The sequence below is a fragment of the Molossus molossus genome, unplaced genomic scaffold (genome assembly GCF_014108415.1).
Source record: "Molossus molossus isolate mMolMol1 unplaced genomic scaffold, mMolMol1.p scaffold_m16_p_14, whole genome shotgun sequence".
Lineage (NCBI taxonomy): Eukaryota > Metazoa > Chordata > Mammalia > Chiroptera > Molossidae > Molossus > Molossus molossus.
In genome coordinates this window covers 32,111,586-32,125,526 of record NW_023425349.1, presented here as the reverse complement: position 1 = coordinate 32,125,526, position 13,941 = coordinate 32,111,586, and the positions used below count along the sequence as shown (strand labels likewise).

At 56.9% G+C, this 13,941-nt stretch overlaps 1 protein-coding gene across 1 annotated transcript in view; it reads right to left on the bottom strand.

The window, feature by feature from the left end:
- The window catches only part of SHB (SH2 domain containing adaptor protein B), a 125,436-nt gene that overhangs the window by 14,295 nt on the left and 97,200 nt on the right, over positions 1-13,941 (bottom strand). Inside the window, exon 5 of the mRNA XM_036261229.1 lies at positions 9,251-9,370. Coding sequence (XP_036117122.1) covers positions 9,251-9,370 — 120 coding nt within the window. The remainder of the gene's footprint in view (positions 1-9,250; positions 9,371-13,941) is intronic.

The window sequence follows — 13,941 nt, the reverse complement described above, 5'->3', positions numbered from 1 at the left end:
CAGATCCCGAGATGCTCCCCGCTTCTGCAGCTTGAGGGTCAGACCCCGAGAAGAAAGTGACTCCACCGTTGGGTCACTCATCCCGACACTGTCACTTCAGAGCCAGACAGAGAAAGTCCCAATGTTTTCAGGCTCCAACAAGCTGAGGGAAGGGGCTTTATGGTGTCTGACCTTCTCCTTGTCATCGCTGCCCTGGGACAGGTGCCAGAGAACAGCCTGGCAATGGGCTTGAGGCACAGGTTCTGCCCAAAGACCTGGCTTCGGTCCTGGGGCCGCACTACCCCGGGGTCTGCCTGGGCCCTGCCTGGGCTTCTCGGACGGAGGGAGCGGCTCCAGGGCGCGGAGAGAGGGCGCTGGGCCGGGTTAAATCCCAGGTCTGCACTCACTCGCCATGACAGTGAGAGCCCCAGATTCTGCAGCTATAAAAATAAAGGTATAATTCCCACCCTTCTCACCACATCCTATTACAGCAGGAAGGCTTGCTATTTATGTAAGTACCAGCAACTTTGCCAGGCGCCCTGACATGAGTCATCTCACTAAGCATGTCAGCGACCTAAACCCAGGTCTCCACAGCTCTGAAAATTGGAACGACAATGGGGCATTCCCCCCAAATCGTGCCCGCCCCTCAGAAAGGAAGGGCCAGTGGCTGGTCTGGGGCCCACAGCCAGCCAGAGGCAGAACCAGGATTTGAACCAGTCTCTCTCGCACTCCCCTAACCCACTGCTCCAGATCACCGCAGCACCGCCCAGGAGTCCAGGAGAGGCGCCGTGTTAACGGCGGGCAGTGTCTTGAATTCCAGTCACTCTGGATACCCGGGCACGGAGAAACGTCGTCTACTGCTCCTCGAGGTGTCTCGTGGTGGCGCGTCCCTTCCCCCTGCAAGGCAGGACCTTGCACACTCTGAACTCCCTGTTTCTGTCGAGTCTCCTGCAGAGAGCGTTCGACAGCCTGTTTTGCCCATGGCAGCAGCTCCTAATTCCAGCATTTCCTTTAGACCTTTCAGACGGAGGTGACACGGCGCACACTGACTGAACAGAAAGTGCATTTTCCCTCCATCGCCGGGGATGCGAAGCCCTCCAAGCAGTGACAGCAAAGGCGTGGACTGCACCCTCGCCTGCCCCGCAAATGCTGCAGGAAACAGGGCCTGGGGGGGAAGCCAGGTGGGCAAGCTTCTCCCCCTTTTTGGGCCTCAGTTTCTCCACCTGCACAGGCACTGGGCTAGGTGATCTACAAGGTGTTTCTGTTCCTTAAATCCCAATATTTCTACTCAGTGTACTTGGTATCAGAGTTGCTACCCTGGCTTGCCAAAAAAAAAAAAAAAGTTTCCCCATGAGCTAAGCAGGAGACCAGATCAAATTCTGATGAGAATGTGCATTAAACACATGTCTGAAGACATAGAGGGACAGCAGGACAGTGAGAAGAACAAAAGGAATGCCTGCTGAGGTGGTCATCCTCTCCAGCCACTCATGAGGACCGGGAGACCAGAGAGGTTAAGTGACTCACCCAAGGTCCACAGCCAGGAAGAGAGCAACCTGGATTTGACTCTAGCTCTGCGTGACTCCAAGTCCCAGCTACAGTGATGCAGGATTTCCGCGACTTGCAGCCTGCACACACTCTAAAATCCCACCCCCACAAAGGGGAGTGGGTGTGGGCATGCAGACTTCTAGGTCAGACCTATACAATCAAGGCTCTGGACCACACAGAACTTTCTTCAACCTGTGGCTGTTTTCCAAAGTCTATAATAAAGACAGTAGCTGACTGACCGAGCACTTACTGTAGCCAGGCACATGCTGAGCATCTCGTATATACTGTCTCTTCATTGGTACACCTGTAAAACCCATTTCATAGATGACAAACTGAGGCACAGAGATATTAAGTCCCTTTGCCCCAGGCCACCCTGCTAATAAGTATGGCAGAGCGAGTTCAAGAGCCTGAGCCAGACTGATTCAGAGCCCGTGTCTTCTGCTGCAGAGCTACCTCTAGCCTGGGGATGGGGCAAGAGGAGGATGCTGGTGGTAGGCCATCCTGGAAACAGCAGACTGGAGAGTAGGATGTGTTCCTTCCTCCCAGGCTGCTGTGTCCTCAGTGTGTGCAGCTCCTCCCCCTGCCACCCCTACTGCCCAGTCCTCCTCATTCTCTAAGTGCCATGTCAAAGTCCCTCTTCCCCCTACTTGCAGGGCTGACCACTCCCACCCTCAAGTCTCCTGCCTCCTCCTATTACCGTCTGCCCGGAGTCTAATTCAGTCACCCCTGTGCTGGTCCGCCTGAGCCATCCTCTCTCTATTTCCTTGGCGTCCCCCTCTCCCAGCCCTCACACCCACCTGGTGGCTCAGACAGGCACAGAGGACCAGGAGGCAGCCGGCCAGGAACCCAGGGCCCCTCCTCAGAGAGAGGCAGTGCCCTGGCTGGACACCCCCGCCTTCCCTGAAGCCTTGGTCTCAGGGGGTAGGGCTGGGAAAGGGCAACCAACGATGGAAGTCCAGGCATTCTGGGGCGGGGGTCCATCCTGTGCAGGGAGCCCCACAACTGCTGGGAGGCCCTGCTTGGTCTGAGGGGCCGCCCTGGGGGCTCACCCATAGGAGCGGGCGGGCAGCCAACGTAATGCCAAGCATCTGGAGCCTCAGATGCTGCCCCAACAAGGGTGCTCAGTCTGTGCTCCCTGCTGATGGACGGAGGGTGAGCAGCCTTTCCTCACTCCCCACCCCCACCCTGCAAACCTGTATTATTTCTTGCTCCTGGCTGTCAGCAGCAACAAACTAAGATTAATCACTCGCCTGCCTGCCCAGACCCAGACATGCCTACTGTTTGAAAACTCTCTCCTTCACTATATAAATCAATGAGGGGAGAGAAAGAAAAGCAGTTCTAACAGAAATGCGCCCAGCGCGCAGCCCCCAGCCCCACGGCCCAGCGCCCCACCCTCCACCGGAGGGAGCCCAGGAAGCGAGGTCAGGTGGAGGCTGACTGCCCAGCAGCTGGGACAAACCCATAGCTCCAAGCAAGAACCAGCCAGGCGTCATTAATCAAGTTAGATACATTGTCCCACCCCCTCCACCCGTACCTGGAGAGACGAGCCTTCTCACCATCCTTGGGACCTAGGGGAAAGGCACCTCGCCCTAACTGGAGGCCTTAACCTGGAAGCAAATGTACTGATCGAACCCCAGACTGTCATTCCATGGGCGCAGGGAGAGGACACCTGCTGTCACCCAGGTGCAGGTACAGCCTGGACGCACCCCAGAGCTCCTGACCCAGCCCAGCGCTCTGCCCACTATGCTGCCTCCATGGCACTTTCTAAAGGCTCTGGGAAAGTTGGGAGAAGCAGAGACCAGCATGACCAAGCACCTGCTGTGGGCTGTGGTCAGGCACACCTGCCGAGCTACATCATGGTTGTCCATCCCTAAGCATTGGTGGGGGACTGGTTCCAGGACTCCCCTTGGGTACCAAAGTCTAAGGATGCTCCAAGTCCCTTATATACAATGGCGTAGTATTTGCACATAACCTACCCACACCATCCCATGTACTTACTTACAATACCTAATACAGTGTGAATGCTATGTAAGTAGTTGTTACACTGTATTGTTCGGGGAATAATGACAAGCCTACACGTTCTGCACTGACACCACCCAGGCCTGACTACGTAGTCTAATTAAGCAGCAATGTAACTTTTCCCTCAAATATTGTCTGTCTGGTTGGTTGAATCCATGGATGTGAAACCGGCAGATACAGAGGGCCAACTACACTTCTTACAACAGCTTTATGACAGCGGCCTACACAGTTTCCATATGATGCGGGAGGTAAGAGACGGAGCCAGGATTCGGACCCAGGTATCCGACTGCAGGCCCATGTTTTGCCCTCTCTATCTTGAGAAGGGCTGCCCTGGATCTCCCCCTGGAATGCCTGCCCACATGCTGCCCACCTCCTGGCCTCTTGGCATATTTGGGGGCACGTGGGGGCCGACACGTGTCCCCCAACGCTGGATTACTGAAGGTGCTAGAATCTAGCTCTGAGGACATGACTGCACCCTGCTTGAAACCTTCAGGATGCCAGTTGTCCCGGGTCAGAGCCCCAACTCCTCCGCCTGGCGACCAGGACGGTGCCTCTCCTTGGCTCCCACCGGCGTGTTATTTGTTGTTCTTACGCAAGCCCGCGCTCCCTGCCTCAGTGCCATTCCCCTGCCTGGCCACCCTCGCTGCCTGGTCCAGGGCTGAGGCCTGCTCATCCTGCACATTGCCCTCCTGCCAGCCCCTCCCTCTGGCACTGCCCGGGCACCTCCTGCCTCGGGTAGCCCCAAACACGCTGCTCCTCGCTCACGAAGCAGTTACGTCCTGATAACCCCTGCTGAGTTGAAAGCGTGTTAAGCTGTAATGTGTGTTCTTTCGCACCAAGCTTTCCTCTCGTGAGTGCCGCGGCCGCTGTCCAGCACGAGGACTGGGCCGTGCAGCGCGAGCCTGAGAAGGGATCAAACCCCAAACCGGAAGTACGGTTTCTATTGTGTTGCTTTCACAGGATAGAAAATCAAAAAAAGTCAGTCAAACCTTTGCAAGTCAGGGACTGTCTGTAGATGAGCTACAGGTGTCAACACCTTCCCCTGGCTGTGAACCCCTGACTGGCACAGAGCTTAGGGGGCTGAGGAAGGCTCCAGGGTGGTCAAGCCTGAGTTGCACCCTGATGGAAACAGGCCAGACCCCAGAAGCGTCTCTTGAGGTTATAATTTGGGCCACATTTGCCAAGATGCTGTGTATTTTATCTTTGGGGATTTGTTGAGGGCTGCTTGAGGCCATTTCCCCCACTGGGGTTGGGCCCTTGTCAAAGGAGAAGCAGCATCATGCGAGGCCTAAGAAGTACCGCTGTCTCCCAGGCACGGGCCCAGTGCAGGCAGAGGCGCCCGGCACACAGGGAGGGAGGCCCTGGCACTCACCCTGCTCCCTACCCCCCAGCTTCAAGACCTCCAGCTTTGAAGTCCTGCTTCCCTCATCCTGTCCAGATTCCTTTGCAAAAACTCATGGAACGAAAACTTGCAAAAAGTCATTCATAGTCCAAAATGCCTAAAGAACTCTTTTAATGAGATTTTTCAAGACTTTTCATCTCTTTCCCTGCTGCCTGCCTTTCCAAATAGGAAACTGTGTTAGAGTATGATGTTTTCGTGCCAATTTCTAAAGGCCCAATCTTTGCTTCCAGAGGCTGGAGTGTGTGCACAGGGGTCAGTGGCTGATGCCAGGGCCAGCGTGTCTGCTGATAGCTGAGAGGGAGCCCAAAGGCCTGCAGCTCAGTCAAGCCAGGCTGCAGATGGGGCAGAGGGAGTGTTCTGCAGGGGGTGGGGTGGGGATAAGTGCAGTGTTCAAAAGCCATTAGGCAGGATCTTGGTAAGGCTGCTTCGCAGGTGGGGGTGTCGGCAATGGAGGGGACTGAGAGGCGACGGGTGGGCAGTGCAGGCGCCATCTTGGAGGGACAGCTGGGGGCAGCTTGGGCCAGTGCAGAGATCTATCCAGTCCCCACAGTGGGAAGGGGTCGCTATCTCTGATTGTTGGTGGGTCACCTGGCAGCTGGAGAGCCTCAGGTCAATTGTGAGTCCCCTATGGGTCTCAGTCTCCCCACCTAGGAAGCAAAGGGATAGGACTAGGTGGGCCTCTCAGGTCACTTCCAGGTTTGATGTCTGATGACCTTCTGACCTGGTATAGGGAATGCTCAGAAGGGGGTGGGAAGACATGGGGGTGGAGTGAGCTGCCTCCACTCCAGCCTCAGCAAGGCCATTCAGCTGCCCCTACCCTGCGATGAAGAAGATGTGACCTTTGCCCTAGCCAACCTGGGGGCCCAGAGCAAAAGCACAGGCCTAACATGCAAGGTGCCGCGGACATGCAGGGAGGCAGAGCCAGGCGGAAGTGGGGTTTAAGCGCAGGCCGGTGCCTAAGAGTGGACCCTGCACGTCAGTGGCCCCATCACTGAGAACTGAGTGTCAGCTCCTCCGAGAGCAATGGTCCTCACAAGGCTCTTCTGCATGGCCAGGGCTTCACCTGGGCTGTCCCCTCCCCCTGGGACCCCAGAGCTGTCCCTGCCTGGGGAATACCTGCCCTCCCTTTCAGGTTCAAGTGCACCTCCTTCCTGTAGCTCTTCTGACCCGCTGTGGTGGGGACTGCTCTCCCTGTGCAAGGCCCTCCGCACAGACCTGTGTGCAACATGCCCCAGACGAATGGGCCAGACTGTGCTCGGCAGCCTGGGCTGGGCTGTTCTCACTCGGCTGCCCTGCCCAGTGCCTGGTATGGAAGGTTCTCATACCTATTCACTGGGAGAAGGACGGACAGGGTGGAGGGCCCTGTCCTCTGAGGCCAGACTCCCCCAAGTCCTTTCTCCACCCTAGAATACTCTCCCAGCAGGGCCTGAGGTTCACAAGGAAACACAGCTGGAATTCCACTGTCAACTGCACCTGACAGCGCCATACACGGGGACTGCCACTCCCAACCCTGCCCCTCCAGGAAGGCCGCGGGAACCCGAGAGCCCCACACCTCACGTGCTGCCTGGCAGAGTTGGCACCTGCCCCAGGCAGCCGGATGTTCACTCCCAGCTCCAGGTGATTAGTGCCAGGTGGTCACTGGCTGGCTTGCAGATGCGCTGGTCATCGGGGACTGGAGCTACTTTGGGAAGCAAGCCCGCCTTCCCTTAGCCAGCTCCCTGCCCACCTCCCCAGTTCTGGGCTTCCTCAAGGGAAAGCTGACCACCGAGACCACCCCTCTGGCTTTGGGATCTAACGGCTGTAGACAAACATGCAAAACTAAACCCTCTTCCTCCAAACTGGACCTGCCAGGGAGGTACAGGGGACCCAGCCAGAGCACTCCAAGGACAAAGGGTGGCTGAGCCCACACACAGGGAAACCTGGGGAGTCAGAGACACCTTGATGTCAGAGGTGAAGACCCCTCAGGGACCACCCACGTCTGCCTCACTCTGGGCAGCTGTGGGTTATGAGCCCCAGAGGGCAGTAGCCCGCCGGAGGTCACACAGAGCGCATAGGTGGCAGGACAGGACTCTTGCCCAGAATGCTGGGCAATGGGTCCTTCCTGTGGCTCAAGAATGGCCTTCAAAGAAACTGCAGGGCTGGCCTGGGAAAGCGGGGCCAGGGTGGGAAGAATATAAAGTAACGTTTATACTGCACTGGTTGGGCTAGAGATGCTTTCTGTCTGTAAGAACATCACCACCCCCTCCTGCCCAGGCACCCATGAGGACTGAGGCTCCGAGAAATGACATGGTTGCCACCCCACCAAGCCAGGGAGCGGGGCAGCCTGTCCCCTGCTTCCTCCCTGCACCCAGCCCAGCCCCTGGACTACAAGCTGGTTACTGTGAGGACAGAGTCAAGGTGCTGTCCATCCTCGAGAGCGGATCCTACTATCTGGCCCTCACAGAGGAAGAGTGAGGCCAGGCATGGGGCACGCCGTCCCGCCGCCAGTGCATTCAGTCAGTCCCCTTGGGAAGACCCCTCTGGTCCGGCCCCTGACAATGGAGTACGAAGAGGAATGAGGTTCCCTGAGGAACTCGGGGGCTCAGTGTGATGGCTGCTGTGCCAGGGAAGCCGAGGGGAGGCCAGGCTGCCTGAGCTGGCAGAGAAGGGTGGGGACATGGGAGGCCACCTCTGATGCCACTGGCTTCCTTCACCTCTCCCAGAGAGCACAGCTCACCTTGAGACCTGGAAGCGTCACTCATGGCACCTGGGTTGCTAGGTTACCACGACAGTGAGGGAGGGAGGGGCTGTATGGAGCAGAGAAAAGTGGAGGACCCCGGTCCTTGTCAGCATGGCCAGTGGTGTGTACCCGTCCCCTGCCACTCCAGTGTTCGTCCTCGCTCTGGCTTGGGTCACCTCCAGCCCACCCTCCAGCCCATTGGCTGTTTAGTGTATTGGATTTTCCTCAGCTGCAGTCACTGACCCGACTCTTTAAGCGGCCAGGTCTGAGGGTGGACAATGAAGTATACAGGTGCCCTTTGTCCTAAACGCCTTCCTAGCTGGTCAGAAATCCCCCCGTGTCCTCCCTGGCAAGGTGGTCATCCAGCCCCTGGTGTACACCCCCAGGGACGAGACACTCCCTACCTACTGAGTCAGCGTTAGAGCACTCTAATTCCCGTTAGAAAACTTCTCACGCGCTGGAGTCTGCCAGCCCACACCTCCCCCATCTGGGGACCCCAACCACGCCTGCACCTTCTGCCCTGATGGTCCCTGAAAGATCTGTGGTTCTACCATGTCTCCACACACCTCGCCTTCTCCAGGTGGCCTTCCAGTGAGTGCCTCTGTCTCCCACCCAAACGCTCTGCAGTGTGACTGTCCCTCACAGGGCAGGGCGCAGCAGACCCGGGGGGGTCGGTCCTGGGAGTGCGGACCGGTCTCCCCTTCCTTGGTTGCACTGACCCTGCTGTCCGCACACGGGCCTGCTGACAATCCCATCCCTGCAGGCCCTCTTCACCACGCGGCCTCTAGGCGGGTGAACAGCGCAGAAAGGAAGCAGAGAGGCCCTCACTGTTCCCGGTGGTCTGTGCTGGATGGAGGGCCTGTGTTTTTGTACCTCATTCTGTCACTAACTCTCTATGTGTCCTTGGGCAGTGCCTCTTCTCTGTGGGCCTCAGTTTTCCTATCTGTAAAACGAGTTTTAGACAATCTGTTGGGTCCCATCAAATGATAGCACTGACTGAAGAATCACTCAAAAGTCTTCTTATTTTGGGGCTGCCTAACCTGACAGCAATGCCTCGTGGGTCAGAAAGACCTGACAGCTCACAAAGCCACAGGCCACCACCAGCAGGACTCACAGCCTCTGTGAAATGCGAGATCAGACTTGTCCAAACAGCAACCTAAGCACATGAAGGGTCCTTCTCCCAGCAGCGGGCCGTACTGAAGGGCAAACCGCCGAGTCCAGGCCCCACCCTTCAGGACAGCCATGTCCCCTCTCTATGCCTCAGCTTTCTTACCTGCAAAATGGGGACATGTGTTTTTCACAGACAGTCGTCGTGAGGTCTGAGAGACTAGTATCCTAGAGCTTCATACGGCCCCTGGCTCACAGCAGATGGGGAAGCTCTGCTTGGCTATTTAATGCTAATACCCTCCTCTTCTGGGGAGGCAGACACAGAACATAAAGACTCTCTGTATCCCTGGGGAGTGAGATCAAATTGAAAAACCCAGGCTTGAAGTGGCTCCTGCTGGCAAGTTTCCCGGGGTGGGGGGGGGGCAGGGGGTCTTTCTGCGTGGGGCTGGAGGAGGCTCGGCGCGGCCGGCCGTACTCACTTCAGGGACAGCGAGTAGTCGTGCTTGCTGGTCTGGCTGTTCCGCACAAGGTAGCTGCACTCCTTGCAGAGTCGCAGCAGGTTCTCGGCGTCCCCTCTGGTGATGGCTCCATGATACCATCTGGGGAGGAGAGAGAGGGTCAGAACCCTAGACGGGACTCCCACAGGGGACACCCTGGAATCTGCTCCTCCCCGAGCAGGCTCAGCCCCTGGAGGCAGCCGTCACTCCCGGCCTCCTCGGACGAAGCAGGCGTGTGCGCACGTCCAGCCGCTCAGTACATGCTGACCGAGTGCCTGCTGCTGCGGGTCCTGGGGAGAGAATGTGAACAACCCGCGGTCCGCTCCCTGGAAGCTGACGTTCTCCTGCAGGTGCTGTGGAGGAGACGGAGCAGGCTGCGTGGTCTGGAGCTCACAGCAAGGGCTGCTATTTTAAGCAGCGGCCAGGAAGCCTTCGGAGGGAGTGACATTTCGGCGGGGACCTGAAGGGGGTGACGGAGGAAGCCTGCAGGGCAGCAGCTGGAAAAGTGCATTCTGGCAGAGGCGAGGGCAGCAAAGGCAGAGGCCCGAGGCGGAGTGCCTGCTGTGACTTGGAAACAGCAAGGAGGTCTGAGCGGGAGTGGCTGGGGGGGGGGGGGGGTTGGCAGTGAGGCCTGAGCGCATGAGGCCGGGCCGGGCCTGTGGCCTTGTGTGCAGTGTGAGGGGTCTGGCTTTCTTCCTCTGCGTGACACTGAAGCCGAGAGAAGGTGCCGACGGAGGGACATGTGTTGACTTTGACACCTGCAAAACAAGTGTTCATGTCTTGGGAGGGTGGCAGCCACTGTGCTCCTGCCGAGGGAATCGGCCTCGACAGGGCACATGGGAACCCCAGCACCATGGCTCCCGGACAGAATCAGGAGGTGCGGTAGGCTCAGGAGGGGAGCAGTGGCTAATGGCCTACGACCCCCGACTGCAGGAGAAGGAGAAGAGTGACTGCTGAGCCCTGGCCGGTTTGGCTCAGCGGTTAGAGCGTCAGCCTGCGGTCCAGAGAGACCCTGGTTCGGTTCCCGCGAAGGGCGTGTACCTCGGTTGCGGTTTGCCCCGGCCCTGGTTGGTCGTGGGGGTGGCAGCCACTCGATGTGTCCCTTTCATGTCAATGTTTCTCTCTCTCTTTCCCTCCCACTCTATCTGAACAAAAAATGGAAAAATGTCCTCGGTTGAGGAAAATAAAAGAGAGAGACTGCTGAGAATGGAAAGGTTGCAGGTAAACTTCAGCGGAGGAGTGCAGGTCCCACAACGCCAGTTAGTGGGTATGCTGAGAACACATTTCAGTCTCTGAGGAGCAGGGCCAGAGGCAGGTGCTGAGAGACGGGGTCAGGTAGAGAACCAGAGGTGCTGGACAGGCTGGGGCACGCACTGGCCGCAGGGGCACATATGGCCAGTCACTGTCCAGCCAGGTGGTCTGGGGCAAGCGGCCTAACCGGGCTGAACCTTGCTTCTCTATCAAGTTAGGATCCCTCTACCCCTGTTTTGGGGCTGAAGATTAAATGGGGTGATGATAAAAGGGCTTAAGCAGAGCCTGGGATGGGGTGAGGTTCAATGAAAGGCAGCCATAAGCATCAGCAGAACGAGGCTGACTTCAGACGGCCATGGGTAACTTCCCCAACCATCACATTTCAGGCTGCTGCCTGCCCTGTAGGCTGCATTTAAATTTTTCCCTTTATTAATTTTTTATTAGAGAGAGAGGAAAGGAGAGAGAGATAAAAACATCGATGAGAGAGAACATCGACGGGCCGCCTCCTGCATGCCCCCACTGGGGATTTGGCCCACAACCTGGGCACGTGCCCTGATCGGGAATCGAACCAGCGACCTCTTGGTGCATGGGCGACGCTCAATCACTGAGCCACACCGGCCGGGCATGTAGGCTGCATTTAAAGTCCCAGGTGTGAGCGAGATGCTGCCCCCTGGTCCTGCCCTGAGAGCCTTCCAGCAGCCCTGCGAGTCCGCTGCAGACATTCTCTCAGAGAACACTCTGCCCTCACACTCACAGTTCCTGCCTTCACCGGCTGGTGCTCCCGGTCGCAGCCGGGATGATGATACAACTATAAACACAAGAAACCCCAACCAGCTTTAGGGAAGCGAGGACTGGAGAGCAGGAGTGAGTGCTCCTGTCCAAGGAGCATATGACCGTGTCTCTGATCACCCACAGGTCAGCCCTGGGCTGGGCACCTGGAGGGAGACAGGCCAGCGGAAAAAGCAGGGGCGCGTGCAGACCCGCCTTCCTTTCTGAACCTGCCTGGGTGCCGCAGGGGCTGACAACGAAAACGCGTCCAGAGGCAGAAGGCTCAGGCACGCTTCAGAAAGGACACAGGCCTGGACCCGGGAGAAACAGACCAGGACTGTGCTGACTTCAGAAACAGGAGTTAACAGACGGGTAAGGTTGTTTTCTGGGAAACTGCACCTGTGTCACACACCCCGGGTGAGCTGACGAAAAACACTGTATCATTAGGAAAACAAGTCCCATACATTCGAAGCAGAGGCGTCCTCAGGGACAGGCCTGGAAGTGGTCTTCAGGGAAGTGCTGCCTGCTGTCTGCCCACCCGGAACATAGGAGCCAGCAGGCTCCAAGGCAGGTGGTGGCAGTCGGGCCTCCCAGGGAGCTCTGGGTCCTGGTTAAGGGCAATCCCTGGGGGTAAACAGGATAAATGCTGGTTCCCTCCTGGGCTGTTCCAGATGCTCTGAGTAGAGAGAAAGGCAGGAAATTCGGTGGAGGATCAAAGGAGACCCAGGCAGAGTTTTGGAGGGAAGGGCCAAAGGACACTGAGGGGAAGCCACTGGCCAGGAGACAACATGGGCCCGGTGGTCTTGTGGGGGCTGGGGGCCAACTGCGGGCCCTGAGCCGGCTCTGCCTGGACCAAAGGAGAACCAGGCAGGAGGACACCTTGGGTATGTGTTGGACTCAGCGGAGCTGGCCCATCAGGTCAGAACCTCATGGATTAAGATTCAACCATCGTCATCCAGCCCATCCAATACCCATTAGCTCATCCAATATTTACTCACCACTTACTCCATCCTTGATCTCATGGGGCTGATACAGGCAGATGGAGAATCAACAAACAGATTCAGAAAACGATTTCAGATAGTGACACACGCTATGTAGGAATACAGGGTTTTTGATAAAGGCAGTGACCTCGGGGTGTGGGGTGGGGGAAGCCTACTTTAGAATGAAGGAGACTTCCAAGAAGATGACATATGACCTGAGACTCTGAGTCGTGAGAAGGAGCCAATCATGTAAAGAGCCGAAGAAAACATGCTCTCTGCAGAGGAACCAGGAAGTGCAAAGGTCCTGAAGCAGGAATGAGCTCAGGGTGCTCCGGGAGCCTGGGGAGTGGTACTGGGTGAGGGCGGAGCGGGAGGCGTGGCCCAGGTTCCCCGAGGCCTTGGGGGCCACGGGAAGAAGTGTGATTTCATTCTAGGAAAAATGAGAGTTCTGGACCGAGGCTGTCACTGCTCTGGATGATCTTACAAAAGGCCAACCAGGCCGTCCAGAGGAGGGGCCAGAGGGGAAGTGAAGCAGACGCCAGTCAGAAGGCTTCTGCAGTGGTCCAGATGGGAGGTGGCCGCAGAGATGGGAGGAACAAACAGACTCAGGCTCTACTTTGGATGGATAATTGGCAGAACTTACTAATGCATCAGACGTTGATATAAGGCAAAAAAAAAAAAAAGGCCTGAAGATGTCTCCAGGTCTGTGGCTTGAGCAACAAGGTAGATGTGGGGAAACTGGGGGAGGAGCGAGTGTCCAGAAGACGAGGAGCCCAGACCTGAATACATTACATTTGAGATGCCCATTCATCAGCCAAGTGGAGATGCCAAGAAGGCAGCTGGATGTAGGCGTCGGGCGTTCTGGGAGAAGTGTGGGCTGGGGATGTGCTGTGGACCACTGCCAGGATCCCGAGGAGATGACCCAGGAGAGCACGTGGTTGGAAACTGAGCCCCGGACAGTTCATCCTCAGGTCAAGCAGAGGTGAGGAGCCAGCCGCCAGGGAGGCAGGAGAAAAACCCAGAGCAGAATGTCTGCGAAGGAGGGAGCGTCTACTGTGCCGACTGCCACAGAGGACAGAGGAGGAGGTCACCCGGTGCCCCGGGGGGGGGGACAGGGGAGCAGACTGGTGAGTGAGAGAGGGAAGGTGATGAAGGGAGAGAGTGTGGTAGCTCTGGGGGGACTTCATCCATCCATTAGACAGATCTTTACTGAGCACCTACTATGTGCCAGGTGCCGTCCTGCGCACTGGGGAAACAGTGGTGACCCAAACAAGTCCCCGCCTTCACGGAACTTAGGTTCCCAACAGGGACAGGGGCTAGAGGAGGATCAAGATTTTTATTTATTCACTTCTAAGAAGTTTGTTTTTTAAAAAGTTCATGACTAGCTCTGGCCGGTTTGGCTCAGCGGTTAGAGCATCGGCCTGCAGTCCTGAGAGACCTGGGTTCAGTTCCTGCTAAGGACACGTACCTCAGTTGCAGTTTGTCCCCGGCCCTGGTTGGGTTGTATGGGTGGCAACCACTCGATGTGTCCCTTTCACGTCAATGTTTCTCTCTCTCTCTCTCCCTCCCACTCTATCTGAACAAAATATCAAAAAATGTCCCCGGGTGAGGATGAAAAAAAATAATAATAAAAAGTTCATGACTAGAACATGTTTCTATGCTGATGGCAATCAT